Genomic DNA, 24,381 nt, shown 5'->3' on the forward strand with positions numbered 1-24,381 from the left:
GCTTATGAAACGCCTTGCTAAATGATCAGGGTCAATTGAAGAGGCTCTGGATCACACTCAAACATTGTTTTATTAACTATGTGATTAGTCACTTGGCAACCATTAGTTGCCAACTAATTAATTAGGATAAAACGAATCGAGCAGTGCCCCCCCCCCACCCCCCCATTATTCTTCAATTGACACAGAGAACAGTCAAAGGCCAGTGTTTCTGTTCACCCATTAAAACCGGGAACGCATCTGTGTATCACTTTAACCATTGTTTTATACTTTGGCTATTCAAAAATAGCCCTATGAGCTTGTACATCTGCTATGTTTGAAACATCTTGAAGATTTGTGCAAATCTTTGAATATATATATCTTTTTTTTAAAGCGAACATTTTTAACTAAAATCTTTGCTTCTGGGGGGTCCCTGGAACAACATATTTTGAGATGGGGGGGTCCGCGGCCAAGGGTGGGTCCTAGACATGAAAGAGTACCACTGATATTATAGCAACATACGTTTTTTCCCCAAAAAACTGTTTAGGATTTAGAAGACATTTGTAGAATCCCCCAGAAGCAAAGATTTGAGTTAAAAATGTTCCCTTTCAAAATATATATATTCAAAGATTTGCAAAAAATGTCAAGATTTTTCAAAAAAAGAGCTCTACAAGCTCATTGCCGTGCTATGAGCTTGTAGATCTGCTATTTTGGAATAGCCAAAGTATAAAATAATGGTTTAAGTGGTTAAAATCTAAAATGACAGATGCTTTCTCCGCTCTTAATGGGTTAATTTGATTTCTAAAGAGGCTTCTGTTGAAATATCAAACGACAACAGAATGCAGTAGTTGCACATGAAGCGCTCGGAAGAAAAAAGAAAATGTGGAAACATTGATTTCACAGAGATTGTGTAAATAATAACACAATACACACAGAAGACACAACCACACAATCAGCTGTGTTTCCTTGAACATGGTGATATCAGGGTTCCTCTTTGGCTTGGCCACAGGTGGTGATGAGCACAGAGCGTCTATTGGCCAATCTTAACCACTCCAACCCTTAGCGTCCCTATTCTTGGTCATGTCATTATAGGCAGGACAATTCAGCAGAAATGTGCAGATCTGTACAAGCTGTTGTGTTGCTTATACCCCTGGGGTACATCGGTCAACAAAGTTCTTTATATAGGGTTTAACGCATTCAATTCTTTGGCTATTCAAAAATAGCAGCTATGAGCATCTACTATGAGCATCTACAAGCTCATAGCGCGGCACTGAGTGCCGCGCTATGAGCTTGTAGATCTGCTATTTTTGAAAAATCAATGTTGTGCAATCAAATTTGTGCAAATCAATTTTTTCAAGCGAACATTTGTAAAATAGTTTGTTCCAGGGACCCCCAGAAGCAAAGATTGGAGTTACAAATGTTCGCTTAAAAAAAGCGATGTGTCGCACGACATCTCGCGCCCCCAAGCCACGCTACTCATGCACAGAGTTGGCAGTGCCCGGGATCGAACTCATGACCTGGTGGTTTTAAAGGCGAGAGCTCTACCGAGCTACCCGCCAGACATAACCAGGGACAGCATTAGTTGGAAAAAAGCTGTGCAGTGTGCACAATACATCCAACCCAAACGGGTTCAGTGCAGGTTCAAGACATGACTAACATCCAAATACAAATACACATCCACACAACTCACAACAATATTTGAGGAGGATGCCTGAGGCAGGATGTAAGACCAACATGTCATGAATTAGATCAGGTGTTGGAAACCTTTTTTTGCCATGGAAGTGCCATGTTTTTATTTTCTTGCTAGTCAGTGTGCCACAGCAACAATACATTTAATTATGACACCACATTATTTCCAACAGATATTGATTTCCCATATACAGTACATAATAACATTATTTATTTTTTCTTCCTTTGACATATTTTCTTTCACGTCAGGACATTGGAATGATCAATAGACTCAGAGCAATCATAACCCCACCTACTGTGTCACCCTGATCCAGACTCCCTCCCCAGTCAGAGTTCAGAGTTTGAATGAATGTAGAATCATGTGCAGAATGTAATTTGCATACAGATGGTAGGAGGGACTTTACATATATGTATCTCTCTATCTCTCTCTATCTCTTGTTATCTCTCTCTGGCCAGTGATCACCCTCCCCTGTGCCAATGTTGGCACCCGTGCCTAAGGTTGGCTACCCCTGGATTAGATATAATTAAATATTGAGAACTTATTTTTCAGTGTGCAAATATTGCTTACTTTTGCACTCGTACTGTACATGGCATATTGTTTTTTTTGGGAACGGCTAACAAGCTAATGCAGGGGTTTTTCAAAGTGTGGTCCAGGCCCTCCCAGAGACCTGCAGTATTCCTTGAACAGAAGAAAGCTGTGAGTCTGCCCGTCTCCCTTCTCTCAGCGTACGGTTTCCTCGTGCTGTAGACAAAAACTTAAACAAGAATGCTGTAGTGAGAAAAGATGCCCTTCACCCTCCTCTCGGCTTGCTTCCTCATGCCGTAGACAAACGGGTTACTTCATCTACAGTGTAGATTAAGTAACAGCTAACCAGTCCTGTAAGTCATTCCAGTTTTTGTTCCTTGTGAAGAATTCTTCCTCCTTCGCTACCTGGCTGGAAGTATATTTTTTGTTACTACTTCCTCTTGGCTACCAGGGCCTGTGTGAACATACTGTATGTAGAGCACGGTCTGTGTGGAACATGGCCCACTAACACATGTTCTAACTATTACAAAGAGCAAGTTCTTTAATCTGCTAAATTGACGAATGAATTGGTTCTGTCCAGTTGTTTTATCTTGTTGTTACGTAGTGGCATGGTGACTGCATGGCAATTCTGCAGTGTCACTGACTGTCAGCATGTTCCAGTCAGTGTAAGTTACAGAGCGGAGGGGAAGGACTCTGTCTGCACAGGCCTGCTCTGTAAGTTACACAGGCAGAGCAGAGAGAGAGGAGGGGAAGGGCTCTGCACCACTGTTGCCAGGTTTTGCGAGAGAAATGAGCAACCAGGTCTATGAAAACAAGCCCCAAAAAAGCGACTTTAGCACTTTAAACATTATACATTGGCTAGTTGAAATTATCGGATCTGCAAGGCGTTGTGAGCTTGTAGATCTGCTATTTTCAAAAGAAAATCTTGAAACTTTTTGAATATTTTTAAGACATTTTAAGACAAAAAATATTTTCAGAGGGGGCGTCGTGTCGGTGGACAAATGCATATTATTTTGGCCGTCCTTGACATGAACATTTTTGACAACCACTGGTTTAAACAACATTACACAGCAAGCCCAAAATAAGCAACTACACTTTAGAAACAAGCCCAAAAAAACCCAACTCGCAACTACCGATATTTACAAGCAACTTAACAGAAAAACAACTTAACAGAAAAACTGCTTATTATAAGCAGACATGGAAACACTGGTCTGCACAGGCCAGCTCTGTCCTTGCTCACTCCTAGATGCATGAGCACTGCTGTTCACCAGTGTTGCCAAGTCTGCCTATTATAAGCCACTTTGGGCTTATGTTGGTGGTTCCAAATGAATATGTCGTCCGTGGACCCCCGTCTGAAAATAGCTTTTGACAGGTAGTTAAAAATGTTTCTCAAATATTCCAAATGTTTCTAGATGTTTTGAAAATAGCCCATCTACAAGCTCACAAAGCGTTGTGAGCTTGTAGATCTGCTGTTTTCAAATAGTGGATCTATATAGGGTTCAAGTGATAAAACAGATTTTGATTGAGTCATTTTGCTGGGATCCCCCTACATGTATGTATGTATGTATGCATGTGTGTGATCATGTGAGCTAGTCGCTGCTTTTGGGCTTGTTTTCGTAGACCTGACCGCTTGTTTCTCTCGCAGAATCTGGCAACACTGGCGGTTCCCAGCACAAATATTAGCTGTGTTATCAGCCTGAACGGCCTGCCTGTGTTCTCTTGCTGCACTTACAGGCTGTCACCATCAAATGCAAATCACATTTCTGTTTGCCTTCTAGGCTTTGTAAACAGAAACCGCACAGGGCAGATATGACATAAATGACTTAAATATACAAAGACATGACTGGCAATGGCCGGTGCCAGTAATGAAAGTGATGGCCGGTGCCAGTAATGAAAGTGATGGGCGGTGCCAGTAATGAAAGTGATGGCCGGTGCCAGTAATGAAAGTGATGATGTACTATGGCCAAAACGGGGTCATATCCTCAAAAATGTATGAACTTTTTCCAAGATCTTTAAAAATGTTCGCAGGTAAATGTCCAAATAGAGACACCAGGTTAAAAGAGCCTGGACAACAACATGGCAATAAGGATGGAAGTTTGACATTTCTTTCTGTTGATTTCATCCAGCTGTTTTTATGCAGATGAATGGAAACCATTCAAATGATTATGCAAAGTAATTGCAATTAGCTCAAATAAACTGCCTACAGTATAGTCCATGAGCCGGAGCCCCAAAATTGATTATCGAAAGAGTGGGTAAAACCATACCTATATTAAATTGTTCATAGGGTCAATATAAGTAAATAAATATATGATAACCTTTCCACAGGAGCAGCTTTTTCATATTTATCACACATTTTGTTATTTACCCATACGTACATGACAGGTGAAAAAATTACAACATTTAAAAAACAGTTATAATGAAACTTCCCCAGTTGATTACTTACATGAAGACAATGATTTATCGTATTACAAGTTTTCTGAAATTGTATATTTAGATATGCAAATTAGGTATTAGGAATATGCCCAAATTTGCATAACTTTCCAAAATCAACATTGGAACATTGGACAAAGCCAGAGTCAACATTCTTATTTCATTTTGTTGGAGTCAAAGGTTTTTAACGAGGGAATATTCAATATCTGTCTCAATTTTGGGGCTCTGGCTCATGGACTAAATGCCTAAATTGCATATTTAAATATACAATTTCAAACTTGTAATACGATAAATCATTGTCTTCATGTAAGTAATCAACTCAGGAAGTTTCATTATGATACCTATTTTTAAAATGTTGCCATTTTTTCACCTGTCATGTACGTATGGGGGAAATGACAAAATGTGTGATAAATATGAAAAAGATGCTCCTGTGGAAAGGTTATCATATATTTATTTACTTATATTGACCCTATAAACAATTTAATATAGGTATGGTTTTACCCACTCTTTCGATAATGAAATCTTGTCTGGCTCATGGACTACTAGTTGCACTGTGGTCTGGCTACGACTTCTTTGGCTACTAGCAAATAGTCCTTTACTTCCAATGATCACACAAATGAGCACACAAGCGGCGATCATCCCACCTTTTATCATCATGTTCTTATCGCTGGTGTCTGGCCACTGTACGTTTAGTAAATATTGCACACTAACCATGCCATAGTGGCACAGTGCCTTTTGCTGTAATAATTGAGTGTACACATGCCTCCAAAGTTAAACACACTTGGCATTGATCCAGCCACAGATTACATTTCATGATAACTTGAGAAGTAGTGCTTTGTTACAACAGGCCATCATGGACATTATGTGGCAACTCAGCCACACTGGTCTGACTCATTGACTGAGTTTTAACATTAAGCACTTCAACCCTATATACTTATTTAACTGGGGTCCCTCAGGGGATCTGCACTTGGTCCTTCCATAACAAATATCTTTGCAGAAAATAGCTATTTAAAAAATAGTAAGAAAAAAAAACCTCAGCTTGTAGATCTGCTATTTTCGCTTAATGTTCGCCCATTATGACATGTCCAGAATAGGGACTCTAGGGTTGCTGTGGTTAACGACTCAGTAAAGGCTACTGTGTTGAGTTCTTAAATATTGGATACTTTTTGCATACGAGTTTTACATCTTTTATTTAAGATGGCTTCTTCAACAAAGAGCATTTATCACTCCCAGTTTGTATAATTTCCTAAATGTAAAACATTGTATCTGTTGCTGACAGAGACCTCACACTACACTACAATGTAATCGGATGCAGCTTTTCTTTTCCAGCTTCGACGGTAGAATTTTGTTATTGGTCTACATGTTTGTGCCTTGCCGAATATTGGCCTGTAGAGGCTTGCTTTCTTTCGTTCTTTCTTTTTTTCTTTCCTTCTTTCTTGTATTCTGTGGTTAGTCCCATTTCGTCTTTGTACTGTTGCTGGCACACAGGCCATTCCTGATCTTATCTCTCCCTCCACTGGGATTACATCATGTTGGTTCACTGTACTGCTGTACCAGTCAGTGGTGTGGTGCTGTACTGTATGCCTTTTATCTAATATAAGCAAGAAAGAACAGTAAAGTGTGTTTCTTGCTGCTGCTATCTTATCTGTATGTGGTTAGTGGTTGCAGGCAGAACTGCTGCCATTACTGACTGTGGTTGTGCAATGAGCCTGAGCAGCCTACTCACCTGCTGCCATTAACAACATAAAGGGGGATATATGTATTATACGTTTACCAGTTCATGTTCAAAACTACAGCAGGGGCTCCCCTGTGGCTCACCTAATGGATCGCTTACCATTAACTCTTTAACTGCCAGAGTTCAAACATCGTCTATAGCTGCCCTTGCCAGTGAATCCGAGCGATTTTGCTAACCTTTGAAAAAATCATGGAATATTTTCCGCGATCGGACGACGATCGCCTCATTACACGCACAGGGGTCTCGTAGAATTGATAAAAGAAATTGTCCGGCCGTGGTAATCCGTTGCATAGTTGTGGCCAGTTGAATGTAGCTTGCTTTAGCCAAACAGAAACGTAATATTTCCACAACAAATAAACAAGTAAACAAGCTGTTTTTAAAAAAAAAATGACTTCATTTCCGGGTCTATCCTTTTCTGACAGGCAAGGCATCATTCATAGGTTAGCGAGTCAAGGTCGTCCTTGGCACTGTGGACCCAGTGCCAACTGACGAGTGTACTCGTCCATGGCAGTCAATGAGTTAAGGCTCAGTCCTTGCACAACCGACCTGGGTTCAATTCCGACCAAGGCTCTTTGCTGCATATCCTTCCCCATCTCTGACCGGCCATTTCCTGTCTCTCTCCACTGTCGCTGTTCTGCCCACTGTTAGTGTAAGGCTTGAAAATCTCACCCAAAATGACTTAAAAAAACAAACGAACAAAAAACATACTACAGCCGATTAAACACATGGCAGGCTGCACCTTACACCGTGTAAGAAACACAGCTGCAGCTAGTCACATTGACACACCTATATCCAACACAGCTAAATCTAACACTCATTCATTTTATTAGCTGTGTTCCTTACTGCCTATGTTTAGGTAAGAGATTGGTGTAGAGGAAAAAAAGGAAGGGAGGGGACCTTGTAAAGAGCCCTGGGGGACCATGTTTAACAACGTATAGAGTTGGTTAAGTGGTTAACACATGTGTACTAATCACTACTCTTGACAGGCTGCACTGACTAAGCAGTAGGACTGTAAACAACACAGTAACATGTTTGACATAATCATGTGTCTGTCTGACCTGTTTTCTCTCTGGTAAATATTAACTGTGAACATATGTTTATACCTGCAGGGGGATTTAGCTAAGAAGAAAATCTACCCAACCCTGTGGTGAGTAATATGCTTATAAGACTGACTGACTGACCTATATGTCTGACTGACTTATCTGCTGCATATCGTTGCTGTCGGGCAGAAACCTTGTAAATCAAAAACTTTGGATCTGTAGGAACTTTGGTCGCTTTTTCCATTTCCTGAAATGTAATGGTTATGGACATGCAAGGTTTCCACCTGAGAGCAACGAGAAGCATTTCTGCCTTTCATAGTGCCATCTATCAACTGTTGGGGGTCCTTGAGGTTTGAGAACCACTGATATTATAGCGACTACCTTTTTGGAAACACTTTACTTAAAGGTTGCGTCTATAATGCATTATAATCACATGTATAATTATAATGCACTTATAAGGCATTATAACACTCGTTATAAATGTTTATAATTATGTATGACAACTTATAACAACTTTTATAAAGTATTATAAGTGTTGGTCATAATGCATTGTAAGCTCAGTGGAACAGCACATTATAGCTACCTTAACTTAGTCAGTTATAAAGTGTCTTTGTTAGAAGTCATGTATAATCATAAACATTTATAACGAGTGTTATGAGGCATTATACGTGCATCGTAATACACTATAAATGTGATTATAATGCATTATAGATAAGACCTTTACATACAGTTGTACCTGGTTGTTATAATGTTCCACTGAGTTTATAATGCGTTATGACCAGCATGTATAAATGATATTATTGTAAGTTATAATACTTCATAACTCTTGTTAATTATAATAAACATATATAACAAGTGTTATAATACCTTATAAGTGCATTCTAATGCGTTATAAATGTGATTATAATGCATTATAGACGCAACCTTTAAGTAAAGTGTTACCGATTTTATTTTAAAAAAACTGTTAGGATTTAGAAGACATTTGTAGAATCCCCAGAAGCAAAGATTTAAGTTAAAATGTTTGCTTTAATATATATTTAATATATATATTCAAAGATTTGCACACATTTTCACGATTTTTGAATAGCCAAAGAAATCTATAATGATAGGTATGCTTTTCCCGGTCTGAATGGATGAATTGACCTGTTCTGTGTTCCTTTCCTCTCTTCCTTATTCTAACTTTTCCTGTAACTGTATTGTAAGAGAGCTCGCACTCTAAAATAAAACAAAAATATTTCACCCACTCTGTTGTACGTGTAATTGGACCGGTGCTTGGGAGGTTGTGTATAATTGACGCCCTGCTGTGTTTGTGTTGCCAGGTGGTTGTTCAGAGACGGTCTCCTCCCTGAGCAGACGCACTTTGTGGGCTTCGCTCGCTCTGAACTCACAGTGGATGCCATCCGCACCGCCTGCATGCCCTACCTGAAGGTAAAAAAGCTGTAACACTTACACATTCACCTTGTCTCTCCTCTGAACAGGTAAATCCATTAACGGCGTGTTTAGTCAATTCAAGCCAGTTTTATGTGTAGTGTTTAAAAACAACCAAGGGTTGCACAGCATACAAAATAAATACAAAAATAAATCGGTAAACAAAAACATCCACTGATGCACAAACTTGGACACATCATCAGTGTTGTTACCTGGAGTCACCGGGTGTTTCGGGTCTTGCAACAGACACCCTCCTCCAGGCGACCCGACCGAGGCTGATCAGACCCCGTCCTGTGTCCAAGTGGCATGCTTACAGCCCCCACTGTCTCTTGAGGGGGTTCGAGTGGCTGGTGAGATGTTAGCAGCAGGTGTTGGTGACACTAGGAGGCTCTCTAGGCATTGTGCGTTGCGGGCCTGGCTCCTCTTTCGTCTGACCAGAAGTGGGCATTCTTCTGCGCATTGCGTCGTCATCATTGCCGCTGGGAATGAACATCTCATTCTGCCTTGATGGATTTTTAACCCATTGAGACCTGAAGCCGATTCTACATGTCTCCTAAATCTCAACAGTATTCTCAAAAACGTATGTTTCTATATCAATGGTGCTCAATCTTATTCATGTCAAGAACCCCCAAAAATATATGTATTTGGCCGCGGACCCCCATCAAAATATCTTGTTCCAGGGACCCCCCAGAAGCAAAGATTTGAGTTAAAAATGTTCGCTTTAAAAAAATATATATTCAAAGATTTGCACACATTTTCTCGATTTTTCAAAAATAGCAGATCTACAAGCTCATAGCGCGGCACTCGGTGCCGCGCTACGAGCTTGTATATCTGCTATTTTTGAATAGCCCAAAGTGTAAAATAATGCTTTTTAGCTCAAATCTAAAAATGACACAGTTCCAGTTCTTAATGGTTTAACCACAGTCTGTAGCTTTTGGGTTCTTCCTCTCAGAAGAAGTGGTTAGGGCTGCCAACCCTCTCCACCCCGGGTCGCCGTCTCTCCAGCCGTCCTCTGTCTCTGCAGATGTCACCACGCTCTTCGTGGTCGTCACCCCGTCTGTTCCTCCCACTCCAAGAGTTTTACTGTTTTACTGTTGGGACACATCATCAGTGTTGTTACTTGGAGTCACCGGGTGTTTCGCGTCTTGCAACAGACACCCTCCTCCAGGCAACCCGACCGAGGCTGATCAGACCCCGGCCTGTGTCCAAGACAATAACAGTAGAATAAAAACATGAGTTAAAACCGCATAAAATATAACCCCCCAAAAAAGCTAGTAGAAGGTATAATGGGCGGGCAGGCATGGAGACTGGCCAGGGAGAAGAGGTGTGTTTTAAGTCTGGATTTAAAAGTGTCCAGAAAAGATGCAGACCTAACGTTGAAAGACTGTACCACAGTTTTGAGTCGGCTGCCGAAAAGGCACCATCGCATTTGTAGCTTCAGCGTGGGACCTTAACACTTGTGTGTCTAAGCAGTCCACTAATGCAGCTGCCAGTCAGGACTCCTGGCAGCTGCAGCATTTTATACACGCTGTAATGGTGAGTTACAGTAACGCAACCGGGATGAGATGATTTTACAATTTAGGCATTTTGCAGACGCTGTTTATCCAGAGTGACGTGCAAGGTAAACGCATCAGTAATCTAGGATCACAGATAAACCAAGAACCTAGCATCAGTCTGAAAAAAAACAATATGATATCGATGAATAATAATCTGTACGTTGAAACTATAGAAATGATAGGATGCCAGGTAAACATGGCCTGTTTAAATAACATGCTATATACTTTTTTTTTTTTTTTTACCTTTGCATAAACTGCTTGGTCGTCAAGTCATAATACAGCGGAAGATACGGCTGTCACGATTACAAATTTAAGTTAATTGTGTGTTTGGCATTGTTGAACATTGGAACACACAATTTTAAAAACATGTTTGCCTTTTAGTCTTTGTAATAAAAAAATTGCACAGGGCAGATATATGACAAATAACATAAATATACAAAGACAATATTAACATATTTAATATGTAATTACATTTTATACTGTACATGTAAAGCAGAAATGGCTGATCTACAAGCTTACAACGCGTCACAAAGTGATGGGTTGTAAGCTTGTGGAAACTGGAAATTCTTGTTGTGAAAAGAAGTACTGTATTGTAAAGTAGTCTGGCATGTCTACAAAATTCATGCAGTTTTAACATAATTCAGCACTATGTGTTTCAAGTTTCAATTCAATTGTGCAATGCCAGTATGGCCCTCTCTGGAAATACATCTTGCCCACCTATGTAGTTTAAACACTTCTTACTCCCTTCTTTCGATGTCAGGTGGCAGAGTCGGAGGCGGAGCGCCTGTCGGCCTTCTTCGGCAGGAACACCTACGTCAGCGGGAAGTACGCGGAGGAGGCCTCCTTCACCAAGCTCCACACGCACCTGCTGTCCCTGCCCGGCGGCGCCGAGGCCAACCGGCTCTTCTACCTGGCGCTGCCCCCCACCGTCTACCACGACGTCACCAAGAACATCAAACACCACTCCATGAGCCTCAAGTCAGTGTTCCAACTCCTTTCAACTAGGGTTGATTATGACGCCACATTTTGATTTAGTCTTTTGAACACAATTCTGTCCGATTTTAGTCGACTAAATCTACAGTTGAATTAGTCTACTAAAACGGGGGTCTTCAACAGGGGGTCCGGGACGCCTAGGGGGTCCTCAGAGTTACTACAGGGGGTCCGCCAAATCTTTGTGTTTTACCTTAACCACTTGAACCCTAGCATCCCTTTTCTAAGGAGAACTTTAGCCAAAAAATAGCAGATCTACAAGCTCACAACGCCTCACGCTGCGAGGCGTTGTGAGCTTGTAGAGCTCACAACGCAGGGGGGCAGAGATGAAGCAGGGGGTCCCTGCTTCATCTCTCTCTCAGCTAGGGGGTCCTTGGCCTGAGAAGGTTGAAGACCCCTGGACTAAAATGTATTTTTTGGTTGGCTGTGAGGCCATCAAAATGGCAGATTTTCACTTCGCTGCATGCCGAAAATAGCTGATCTACAAACAAGCTCACAATCCGTTGTGAGCTTGTAGATCAGCTATTTTTGGTCTGAGACACCTGCGCGCACCAATCTCTCCATCTCTTCTCCACTAGATCCCTCCCTAACATTTTAGTCTAGTTTTTATTTGTTGACAAAATTGTCAGTATATTTAGTCATAGTCTTAGCTTAGTTTTTATTTAGTTTTAAATTAGTAGGACTAAATTAGTTTTATTTAGTAAAAAAAAGGTAGTCGACGAACATTTTTCGTCATAGTTTTGGTCGACGAAATCAACACTGCTCTCAACGGCTGCTTTTTATCTGCACTGACTCCTAGGGATTGGTATCGTTATGATTTTGTCGATTCCAATTCTGTTTATTGATTCCTGTTGTTCTTGATTCGCCGTTTTGGTTCCATATTGGTTAAATAAAAAAGTTAATAAAGGGTTGGGGGCTAAGAGCGTCTGATCTCAATTTACACTTTAGACATTTTATTTATTAGGACAAATACCAGACCCTATATCGATTCTGATTCCTTAATTTGTATGGGTATCTGGTGGATTCGGTTCTTACTGTACTTGAAACCAAATTTTGACACCCAACCAAACGTTTACAAAGGCCTGCTTATTCTAGTTCTTTGTCCTTAATGTCAGCAAAAACAAACGTTGGCAGTAATAGAATACATGTTCTCCTTCATAGCCGGAAAGGAAGAGTCCATTTTTAACCCAATTATGGTTGTCTAAAGAGCAGCTGTGTTCTCCAGTGGTGTAGTCTCTCAAGACAGATTATCTCTTCCTCAATCTTCCAATGCTAGTACAGAGGGTCTGTTACTCCACTCTAATAGTTGAGAACCGGAAGCCGTCATCTTGTGTTTGGTCGTGAGTCAACCGATCGCCACAGTTGCAAAGATTTCACATTTTAGAATATCTGTAAAACACGTCTTTGAATTTCCATTTCTGCTAGGCAGCTAGATAGATAGGCTTTGACTAATTTGCGGTTTCTAGTAGGGTGTGTGTGTGTGTGTGTGTGTGTGTGTCTGTGTCTGTGTCTGTGTGTGTGTGTGTGTGTGTGTGTGTGTGTGTGTGTGTTTGTTACTTGCGAGGGCCAAATATCCCCACAAGTATAGTAAAATGTGAGACATTGTGAGGACAATTTTAAAACTGGTCCGATGAGGTTACGATGAGCTATTTAGAGGTTACGTTTAAGAGTTGGAGTTATGCCTGATTTCTACTCTACAAGCTCATCAAACTGATCTACAAGCTCACAACGTGTCACTGAGCGACGTGTTGTGAGCGTGTAAATCTGCCATTTTTGGCTTTAGGGTTAAAAATTGACACTAATTTTTTTATGGTATTCATAAAATCTCTGTGTGTGTGTGTTACAGAGGCTGGAGCAGGGTGATCGTAGAGAAGCCATTTGGACGGGATCTGCAGAGCTCTGAGGAGCTGACCAGACACCTGTCCTCTCTGTTCACTGAGGAGCAGATCTACCGTATCGACCACTATCTGGGCAAGGAGATGGTCCAGAACCTCATGGTGCTCAGGTACTGAACACTCTGAGAACGCAAAACTTTACAAGACCCCACTTATACTTTATAAGAGCCCTTCTTATAAACGGCTAATCTCCTGTAGATCCATGCCGTAAAAGTCATACATTTATGAATTGATGCTGTAGAATATAAAGCTATTTAACACTTATTTTAACCAAAGATAATCACTTGGCATACCTTTTAACCCATTTTTTTTAACCCATTAAGGTCGGGAACGCATCTGTGTCATTTTAAGATTTCTTTGGCTATTCAAAAATAATCTACAAGCTCATAGCATGGCACCGAGTGCCGAGCTATGAGCTTGTAGATTTGCTATTTTTTTTAAATGTGTGCAAATCTTTGAATATAATATATATTTTTAACTAAAATATTTGCTTCTAGTGGTCCCTGGAACAACATATTTTGAGATGGAGGTCTGTGGCCAAATACATTTTGGGGGTCCTTGACATGAAACAAGTTTGAGAACCACTGTTTTTAGCAACATAGGTTTAAAAAAATGAAAAACTTGTTTTAAAAGACATTTTTAGAATCCCCCAGAAGCAAAGATTTGAGTTACAAATGTTCGCTTTAAAAAAATATATATTCAAAGATTTGCAAAAATGTTGACGATAAAAAAAAAAAAAGAATTAGCAGATCTACAAGCTCATAGCGCTAGCGCTATTTTTGAATAGCCAAAGACATCTTAAAATGACATAGATGTGTTTCCTTCCCCGGTCTTAATGGGTTAAATATACGTAATAATAATGATGATCAAACAGCCGTCTTCCTTGAGCAGAGGCTCACGGTGTAACTTTTTGTGTTTCCAGGTTTGGGAACCGCATCTTCGGTCCCATCTGGAACCGGGACAGCATCGCCTGCGTCGTCCTCACCTTCAAAGAACCCTTCGGCACTCAGGGACGGGGAGGATACTTTGACGACTTCGGCATCATCCGGTAAGAAGAGGAAATGTCTATAGGCTCTATGCACAGCAGCCATATTATCACTTCCTTCACAGCTGTTACCAATGATGCTAATGAAGGCTCTGTTCCATTTAGTGTTGCACAGTGGTTTCCACGACCCCCATAACTCTTGAGAGTGTACAAATGGAACCAAACGGACCCTTACGGGCCCATGAGGGTCCCTGGACCCCAACTGTAGACCCACTGGTGTAGCAGAGTGTTTCCAGTGAGCCAACATGCACAATATCAGCACCCTGACTCTGTTTGACCAGAATGGAACAGAGCCTTCATTAGTATCATTGGTAACACCTGTGAATGTCTTTATGCCTATTATGGGATGTTTGACATGGCAACGATCACATGCTGTTACACACGGTGATGTTTGACATGGCAACGTTCACAAATACCGTTAACACACTGTGATTCAAAGTGATGTGGTGAAGCATTCAACTGCGAAACAAACTCCCCATTGTAGTTACAGGGCTCCCACGGTCATGAAATTCCTGGAAATATTTAGAAATCAGAAAAAAAATGTTTTCCAGGCCTGGGAAAGGTTTGGAATTAATCAAATGTTTTGGAAAATGTTTGAATATCATCTCTGTTGGGTGGAAACCTCATATGTCCAACATTTTTAGGATTCAAAGTAAAAAATATCAAAAGTAGCAGATCTACAAGCTCAAAGTAGTTTTTTGTCCAACATTACGCCAAAGATGTAACCTGGTTAAATGCAGTTCTATGGGATACGTTGTTAGCTTGTAGATCTGTTCTTTTTGTCACATAAGGATATTCCTTTAACAGGTCCGTTCATGAAAGTCCTTACGGTCTTGTTTCCAACGAGGGCCTGTGAGCAATACATGACGCCTTCGCTCTGGTCTGTCTTGGTGCATTGATAGCACACTGGTTTAAGAGTCTCATTATTGCACCATATGATTGCTATAGGCCTGAAAATGGGGTGAAATACTTTGGAAAGTTATGGAAAAGTTTTGAAAATGTATTGTTAAAAATGTGTGGGAACCCTGTAGTTAGAACTGCAGACTCACCTCTTAAAACGCAACCTCAGCCCTTAGTAGTTTATCTAGATCTGGGGTCTTCAACAGGGGGTCCGGGACCCCTACTGCAGAGTTACTACAGGGGGGTCTCCAAATCTTTGTGTGATAGGATATTTTTATTATTTATATCTATTTACATTAACCACTTGAACCCTAGCATCCCTATTCTGAGGAGAACGTTAGCCAAAAATAGGAATCTACAAGCTTGGCTATTTTCGGCAATGAGGTTTGTAGTAGAGGGAAAACGTAACAGGCAAAGTACAGAGCCAAAGGTCAAGTTTACTAAGTGTTGAGGGTTTAAGTGGTTAAATGTCTGAAAATACACATTAACAAAAAAACTTTATTGACACGACAACACTGATAATAGTGCTGTCAAACAAGTCTATGAATCTATCATTTTGTTCTCATGTTTTTGTTACTTGTAATTTAGATCAGTGGTTCTCAAACTTTTTCATGTCAAGGACCCCCAAAATGACATGTATTTGGCCGCGGACCCCCATATAAAAATATGTTGTTCCAGGGACCCCCAGAAGCAAAGATTTGAGCTACAAATGTTTGCTTTAAAATATATATATATTCAGATTTGCAAAAAAAAATAAAGATTTTTCAAAAATGGCAGATCTAGTGCCGCGCTATGAGCTTGTAGATCTGCCATTTTTTAACAGCCAAAGTAAAAATATGGATAAAGGGGTTCAAATGATTGTAACGCTTCATTAACTAATTTTGCTGGGGACCCCCTGGTACCCCCCTAAGGATCGCTGGGGGTCCCCGGACCCCACTTTGAGAACCAATGATTTAGATGACATGTTATTTTCATGAATTCATTCGACCACACTGTCTCTCTGCATCCGATGTGTGTGTGTTTACCTTTGCTTATTATTAAGTCACTCTGGATAAGAGCTAAATGCCTAAATTGTATTCAGAGATAAATGAAATAACATTAGAGGTGGTGTAAGTAATTGTCTGTCCCGCTCTCGCTCTCTCTCTCAGTGATGTCATGCAGAACCACTTGCTGCAGATGCTGTGTCTGGTTGCCATGGAGAAGCCAGCTTCCACCAGCTCTGATGATGTCAGAGATGAGAAGGTACCATCAACCGATTGGCATTAAGTCTTTCACTGCCAGGAATGAATGAATGAATTTGTCCGTCTCCGGTCCCCTTGCCAGCGTAAAAGAGCGATGTTACTGTACATTTGAAAAATCGTGGAATAATCTCCGTGACCTCCGTCCTCACGGAGATCGTCGTAGTATAGGGAAAAGAAAATTGTCCGTTTTTGTTGTTGTGTTCACGGGATTTCTGGGTGTACTCTTCTTCAGTGGTGCTTGGATCATTCACATATCCTAATATGTAAATATTGAATCAAGCAACTTAACGACATTAAGACCTTAAAAAATATCTAAAAACATTTTTTTGAAAAAAATCTAAAAAAATATATTTCAAGATTTTTCAAAAATAGCAGATCTACAAGCTCATAGCGCGGCACTCGGTGCCGCGCTATGAGCTTGTATATCTGCTATTTTTCAATAGCCAAAGAAACCTAAAGTGACACAGATACGTTCCAGGTCTTGGGTTAAAACAACTGTCTGGGGTGCTCACAAGTCTGAGTGAAAATGACCCCAGAATGAGTACTGTAAAAATCCTCTTTTTAAGTAGCCGTGTTATAAGCAGGATAATGACCAGTAAGCTGGTCATTATTGAGAAATAATCCTCTTCAGGGTGTTAAAGACCCCCTCCGCTTCACGTCGGGGGTCTAATCACCCTGTCAGGGCTTTATTTCTCAATATTGAGCCGGCTCACTGTTCAGTATGGCTTGTTTAACGTGCATACACACAGATTGGTTATAATAAAGATTCATTCATTAAAATCAGTTTCGGATAGCAGCTGTAAGTTACCATATTTCAGTACTTGAATTACTGTCATTCAGTTCTCCTTTTAGTGTTTTACTGTACTGCCGTGCTTTTTACATTTTTGACTAATAAAGTATTCAATCAATCAATCAATCAATCAATCAATCAGTTGCATGCAATGTGATACTAGCTAAGCTAACCCTGTCTGTAACCAGTGGTAGGAGTCTTGCTTTACTTAACTAAAAGTAGCAATACCACAATGATTAGAAATAGTCATATCAAAAGCAGATTTCATTTTCAGGGCTATTTTTAAAGGAAGCCAGTGATCTAGATCTTTTATTGAGGGATGGGGTCAGGGCATTCCACACCTGGGTGGTAGTGCTGTAGAAGGAGCATTTCTATTGAAATAATAGGCTCCAACCTGCTTCTGGTCTCCTAAAGAGGTGACCACTACGTCACACAGTAGTTTATAGGCTCTATGCACAGCAGCCATATTATCACTTCCTTCACAGGTGTTACCAATGATACTAATGAAGGCTCTGTTCCATTTAATGTTCTCAGAATTTTCAATTTCCACGACCCCCATAACTCTGAGAGTGTACAAATGGAACCAAATGAACCCTTACGGGTCCTTTTGGTTCCATTTGTACACTCTCAGAGTTACACACCTGTAAGGGGCCATTTGGAAGCCCATGAGGGTCCCTGGACCCCAACTGTAGACCCACTGGTGTAACAGAGTGTTTCCAGTGAGCCAACATGCACAATATCAGCACCCTGACTCTGTTTGACCAGAATGGAAAAGAGCCTTCATTAGTATCATTGGTAACACCTGTGAATGTCTTCACAATATGGCTGCTGTGAATAGAGCTTATTGGAAGTAAAAGACAGTTTGGGCAGTCTACTTTTTTTTGTTTGTCTGGGCATAGGTAAGGGTTTAGGCATATAACCGCGCCCACCTGGGCGAAACACCAAAGACAGAGGGAGTCCCAGCATGTCCCAGTATTTAATGCAGCGCCGTTGCCCTCTACAGGTGAAGGTGCTGAAGTGCATTGCTCCAGTGGCTATGTCAGACGTGGTGCTGGGTCAGTACGTTGGAGACCCCGAGGGGGAGGGGGACGCCAAGCTGGGCTACCTGGACGACCCCACCGTCCCTAAGGGATCCACACAGGCCACCTTCGCCACCACGGTGCTCTACGTCAACAACGAGCGCTGGGATGGTAATGAGTTTCTACCACTGCTGAGCAGTTGCTACTCACATTTTTTTTACTCAAGTAAAAGTATCGGTATCATCACAACTTTCACTCACCGATTAAAAGTCAAAAATCAGGTGCAATAGGCTCTATACACAGCAGCCATATTATCACTTCCTTCACAGGTGTTACCAATGATACTAGTGAAGGCTCTGTTCCATTTAGTGTAGCACAGTGGTTCTCAGATTTTTCAATTTCCACAACCTCCATAACTCTGAGAGTGTACAAATGGAACCAAATGGACCCTTACGGGTCCATTTGGTTCCATTTGTACACTCTCAGAGTTACACACCCGCAAAGGGCCATTTGGAAGTGTTTCCAGTGAGCCAACATGCACAATATCAGCACCCTGACTTTTTCTGACCAGAATGGAACAGAGCCTTCATTAGTATCATTGGTAACACCTGTGAATGTTTTACAATATGGCTGCTGTGCATGGAGCCTATTGGGAAAAACATCATCAAGAAAAGATTACCCGCGCACTGCCATTTTCACGGTACATTCAGTGTAGCGATAGTTCATGTAGCCACGGAAGGCAGGATGTTCTCATGATCTCACTCTCCCCGGACCCCCCCCCCCCATTCATTCGTTAACGAGCTAATTCACACGTACTCCCACAAGTCAGTACGTTCAACCTCACGTCACTCTCATTCGCTACAGTAAGCCAACTCACTCAACGCCCTCGTTCCCACAGTATAACTCTGGCACTTCTTTTAAGCAACCCTCTGTTCATTCTACGTGCCTAGCTGTCAGTGTCAACATTCCTCCACCTCCCCGGCCTCCTCCCTGTGGCATTTAGTTCTTATTGTTAATAGGACGATTTGTGGATTGTACTGTGGTTCTGTGGATTGTGCTATGATATGTGGTAGTTTAATTGTGCTTTGAAGGTTCAATGTCATGTTCATGTTCATGCTCTGCTCCTGGGGATTTCAGATCTGTTGTCATGCTTGCACAGGTAATCTGTAATATCACATGAGCAGAGTCACACCGCCAAACTGTATGCTATATCATTGCAATAAATGCTAGATGGTTAAATAAATGGTAGATGGTTAATCCTGAGCTGAAGTGTCTAAATGAAATGATGGATATTATTAACACAATAACCGCCAAGGTATTAAACATCGTTTGTTATCCCCTTGCCAGCGTAATTACCTTCATCCAATGAATTCTGAAACGCCGTGGAGGCGACATTGTATTCCAAAAAAACAAAACAAGAATGACCTAAGTCATAATAAAGCCGCATGGGGCAGGCTTTTTTGGCCCCAATCTTTTCATAGACCTGATTACTTGTTTTTGGATTGCTTGTTTCTCTCGCCAAACCTGGCAACATTAGCCTTAGCGTCGCAGATTAACGCTCGAATGTTTTTTATATAAGTGGTGGCAACATTTTGTGACACCACACGGGTCTTCCCAACAATAGCTGAGATTGAAGTCAGTGTGAACATGGGCAAATAATAACTTAATAGCCAAACTAGGTCTAATGAAGCACGCTAGCATTTAGGCTAACCCTCCTGGCTGAAGCCGTCTCCCTTTCTCTCTCTCTCTGCTGTGTAACTCCCTGCGTTGCCTTGTTGTGATGTGTGTTCGTCCATGCTGGCCCCTAATATGGTCTGCTTCCGGGTGGTTCAACCTAACTTAACAATGAGGATCGTTCTGATTGGATCCCTTCCCAACTAGTCCCTCAAAAAGAGTAATTCTGATTGGATCTCTTCTCCATTCGTCCCGCCCTAACATTTTCATCTCGTCTAATTCGTTGACTAACGTGTCCATTACATTTTCGTCTCCCCATTGGCTTAAAAGGGGGGCTTAAAAAGGGGGAAGTGTGATGGACAGCCAGGACAGCCAATGACACTCAGGTGTCGACACTTTTCACTCGGGTGTCGACTAGGACTAGTGCTGTTTACAGAGCCGCTCGCTGGCGCATGCGGCTAAAAACGGAGGGAAGGGGTAAGAGGAGGGATCTGTGTATTCAGACGTAACACAACATTCCAACCGCAATCTACCATTTTGGGGCTGTGACCCGCTGAAAACAGTGGTTTTCAATGCAAAAAACAGTGGTTTTCAATGCAAAAAACAGCAACTGAGTTACAGCTGTTCTTCTGAAAATCCCATAGTCAGGGCGGAAGTGAGTTTTTTTTTAATGATCTCCACATACTTCTTCTCTCATTGACGATGGATCATCCCAGAGCTGTGTTACGGTGCCTAAAAAAAGCGGACAAGTGCGCTATTTAATAGAAAGCATTTATGCACAATTGGCAGGAAATTACTTAAGCAACATCTCGGTTACACACAACCTTCCTCTGGCATGCTTGATGCCTGAGCGGAAAATTATCTCCAAGTAGATCAGAAGTATAATATAAAGTATAAACTAGGGCTTTATTTGATTAATGAATCTTTAGTAATAAGCTAAATCTAAAGTAACTTGTACATTACAGCATGTATTGTCTTAGTTTTTGTGTCAACAGTAGTGTGGTTTAGCAGTAGTTTTGTGTGTAACGTGACAGTGTTTTGACGTTGAGTTGTGACCGCCAGGCGTCCCGTTCATCCTGCGCTGTGGGAAGGCCCTGAACGAGAGGAAAGCGGAGGTGCGGCTGCAGTTCACCGACGTCCCGGGGGACATCTTTGGGAAGCAGTGTCGCAGGAACGAGCTGGTGGTGCGCGTCCAGCCCAACGAGGCCGTCTACGCCAAGATGATGAGCAAGAAGCCCGGCGTGTACTTCAGCCCTGAGGAGACGGAGCTGGACCTCACATACAAGAGCAGATACAGGGCAAGTCTCTCAGCTGGGTCTGCTGCTCGTGTCTGTTCTATCTAGGACCATATGACTTATTTTTTTTCTTGTCTTCAGTGTGGGGTGTTTGTACATCAGTGTCCACTTCCAGTGTGTTTTAGGCTAGTGGTTTGACTTTAACCCATTAAGACCTGAGGCGATTCTTAAAAAAAATCTAAATCCTAACAGTTTTTTGAAAAAAATCTAAATCTAATTTTTTTTCCAAGATTTTTCAAAAATAGCAGATCTACAAGCTCGTAGTGCAGCACTCGGTGCCGCGCTATGAGCTTGTAGATCTGCTATTTTTGAATAGCCAAAGAAATCTTAAAATGACACAGATGCGTCCCCGGTCTTAATGGGTTAATATCCCTTCCCACACAGGAAACCCTTGTTCAAATCTCAGGAGTTTTCAAGTTTTGCACAGGAGCGCCATTTGTTTCCTGTCGTTTTAAATCGATTTCCTGTAATGTACAACCTAAGTTTGAGTGGCTCCTTGCAAGCATTCAACCTTTCAGTGTGAGGTTTGCTGATTGGCTCGGCCCTATCGGGGGTGATGGGCAGGTCTTATACGTTTTCAAGGCCTTGTGATTTAGATTGATGTAGCATTTTTGTTTTTGCATAGAGCTGCCTTAGGTAGCATTCACACCGTTCACCGAAGTCTGTTTTACTCAACTGCGCGTTTTTTCTTCATAAAAGGCGGCTAGTTCAGAAAGGATAATTGGCGGCGGGCTGGTCATTGTTGAGAAATAAACTCCGACAGGATGATTAGATCCCGACGCAAAGCGGGGGATCTAATCATCCTGAAGGGGTGATTAGACCCCTCAATGACCGGCTCGCCGTCAATTACTTGCTTATTACACGGCTACTTAATAAAGAAAAAACGAAAAAACATCACATGGATGCACCTGGGACGTATCATCAGTGTTGTAGCCTGGGGTCATCGGGTCTCGCAACAACATACACCCTCGCCCAGGTGACCCAGCCGGGGTTGATCAAGCCCCGACTTACGTCCCAGTAGCTACCCACGGTCAGTCCTCTTAGGGAAAGACAGGGCCACTCAGTCCGCTTCTCCGGAACTACTCTGCCGGGACTGGGGGAGCCTCCTGGCCCGGCTCCTCCTCCGTCTCACCAGGTCCAGGACCTGAGCGTTTACTTAATAAAGAAATTAATGAATTGACCCAAAAGTTACAAAACAAAGGATTTAATCGCTTACGGTAATGAAAGTATTCCATTCATTTAAGCCAGGTCAAAAGCAAAGCAAAGTAAAGCAAAGTTTGTTGTTTACCCAGGGTGTCGGACTAAGTACGAAACTTGTTTCCAGCCGGACCCTGCATGGAAGCCTTGCTCAAGGGCTATTCAGCGGTGATTCATGATTGATGTGATGAATTGGGGAATCGAACTAGGGACCTTCCGGTATCAAGGCCGCCCCTCTAACCACTAGGCCACCGCTGCCACACGGTGTGTCCAGTGCAACGTGTCGCCTCGGAAAACAACAGGAAGTGTTGATCAGATAGAATACATTTTCGCATTACATGCGTGTGTTTGTTTACATGGCTGTCATGTTGGATACAGCATAAAAATCAAGCAGCGCAGCAGGTGTTCTGAGCCTTTGATTAGACAGCAGTCTGTTATTGAGCTCAGCGGTCATTATTCACACCGCTGAATGGTCAGTGATTGACCAATCCGAATCAAGCATTCAACCAAGCCGTGTAATAAACAGTCTTAATGTCCTAGTACCATAGACTTTTCGCTTGTCTGCCATGGTATTCATAGCGTTCCTAAAAGGGAAGTAAAATTAGCCGGAGGGAATGCCATCTGATACTAAATACAATGTTGTGTTCTTTTCTCAGGATGTGAATCTGCCAGATGCTTATGAACGCCTCATCCTGGACGTGTTCTGCGGCAGCCAGATGCACTTTGTTCGCAGGTAAACCTACATTCTATTGTACAGTGTATGTCAGCTTGTAAATTGAGTGGAAAGTAACTCAAAATCACTGTGTGTGTGAATGGATGTATTTATGTAACGCACATTGTAAAGTGCTTTGGATAAAGGCGCTATAGAAATGAACGGTTTACCATTTAAGCGGTGGCCTTTTAGTCCAGGGGCCAAGGCAGATTTTGGTACCACCTAAGGTGGCCGTACATTTTTGGTATTTTTGTATTCCTACATGTCTCTAGTTTATATTTTGGTATGATACATCTTCCAATTCAGTAGCTTAATGACAGTAATCACTCTAAACCGGCTAATGTATCCGGTAGGAGACACAAAGTAGAATCTTTGTGTCTCCTACCGGAAATACACCCGGGCATCAAATTATTGCAACAAAAAACAAAATATATCCATGTATTCAAGGCTTCATGGGGTGTGCAATTGACAGAAAATAATCATTTTTTGGGTGAACTCCTCCTTTAAGTTTCCCAGGGGGACTCTCTACCCATTCAGCTATGACCACCCTAGACCGAAGGAGGGTCAACTTTTACAAGCTTATGGAAAGCAGTATTTTTGCATACACCAAAAATCTGAGAAGTTATCAATTGCACACCCCATGAAGCCTTGAATACATGGATATATTTTGTTTTTTGTCGCAATAATTTGATGACCGGGTGTATTTCCGGTAGGAGACACAAAGATTCTACTTTGTGTCTCCTACCGGATACATTAGCCGGTAGGTAGTGATAACTGCCATTAAGCTACTGAATTGGAAAATGTATCATACCAAAATATAAACTAGAGACATGTAGGAATACAAAAATACAAAAACTTTACGGCCACCTCAGGTGGTACCAATTTGTGAAAATATCAGTGTTGGCCCCTGGACTATTTTGGCCTTTTGGCCACCTTACCAGACAGATTCTATAACCGCCAAGTAACGCTTGCCATCGGGTGTCCAATAGTTTCAAACACTACTGTATAGTTCCAACATTTGTATCCACATGATGGGTGTTGATGAAGCCATGCACAAAACTCTTTCTATCTCGCTGGTATAGTGTCCTCTTCCAGATGCAGAGTTTTAAATAAACGTTGCTGTGTTTTTGTTTCCTAACCAGTGATGAACTGAGGGAAGCTTGGAGGATCTTCACACCTCTCCTTCACAAGATAGAGAAAGAGAAAACTCAACCCACTCCGTACAAATATGGAAGGTAAGAGT

At 41.6% G+C, this 24,381-nt stretch overlaps 2 protein-coding genes across 2 annotated transcripts in view; one reads left to right on the forward strand and one right to left on the reverse strand.

The window, feature by feature from the left end:
• Nucleotides 1-24,381, reverse strand: part of LOC311052793 (glycerol-3-phosphate dehydrogenase [NAD(+)], cytoplasmic) — a 346,962-nt gene that overhangs the window by 295,068 nt on the left and 27,513 nt on the right. The gene's annotated exons all lie outside the window — the stretch shown is intronic.
• Nucleotides 1-24,381, forward strand: part of LOC311052790 (glucose-6-phosphate 1-dehydrogenase) — a 33,123-nt gene that overhangs the window by 5,235 nt on the left and 3,507 nt on the right. The window contains exons 3-12 of the mRNA XM_084067995.1: nucleotides 7,466-7,503; nucleotides 8,716-8,824; nucleotides 11,141-11,358; nucleotides 13,217-13,375; nucleotides 14,188-14,313; nucleotides 16,359-16,452; nucleotides 18,245-18,431; nucleotides 20,997-21,232; nucleotides 23,083-23,159; nucleotides 24,281-24,373. Of these exons, the coding sequence (XP_083924121.1) occupies nucleotides 7,466-7,503; nucleotides 8,716-8,824; nucleotides 11,141-11,358; nucleotides 13,217-13,375; nucleotides 14,188-14,313; nucleotides 16,359-16,452; nucleotides 18,245-18,431; nucleotides 20,997-21,232; nucleotides 23,083-23,159; nucleotides 24,281-24,373 (1,337 nt within the window). The remainder of the gene's footprint in view (nucleotides 1-7,465; nucleotides 7,504-8,715; nucleotides 8,825-11,140; nucleotides 11,359-13,216; nucleotides 13,376-14,187; nucleotides 14,314-16,358; nucleotides 16,453-18,244; nucleotides 18,432-20,996; nucleotides 21,233-23,082; nucleotides 23,160-24,280; nucleotides 24,374-24,381) is intronic.

This window comes from Gymnoscopelus microlampas, assembly GCF_963454915.1.
Source record: "Gymnoscopelus microlampas genome assembly, chromosome: 10".
Lineage (NCBI taxonomy): Eukaryota > Metazoa > Chordata > Actinopteri > Myctophiformes > Myctophidae > Gymnoscopelus > Gymnoscopelus microlampas.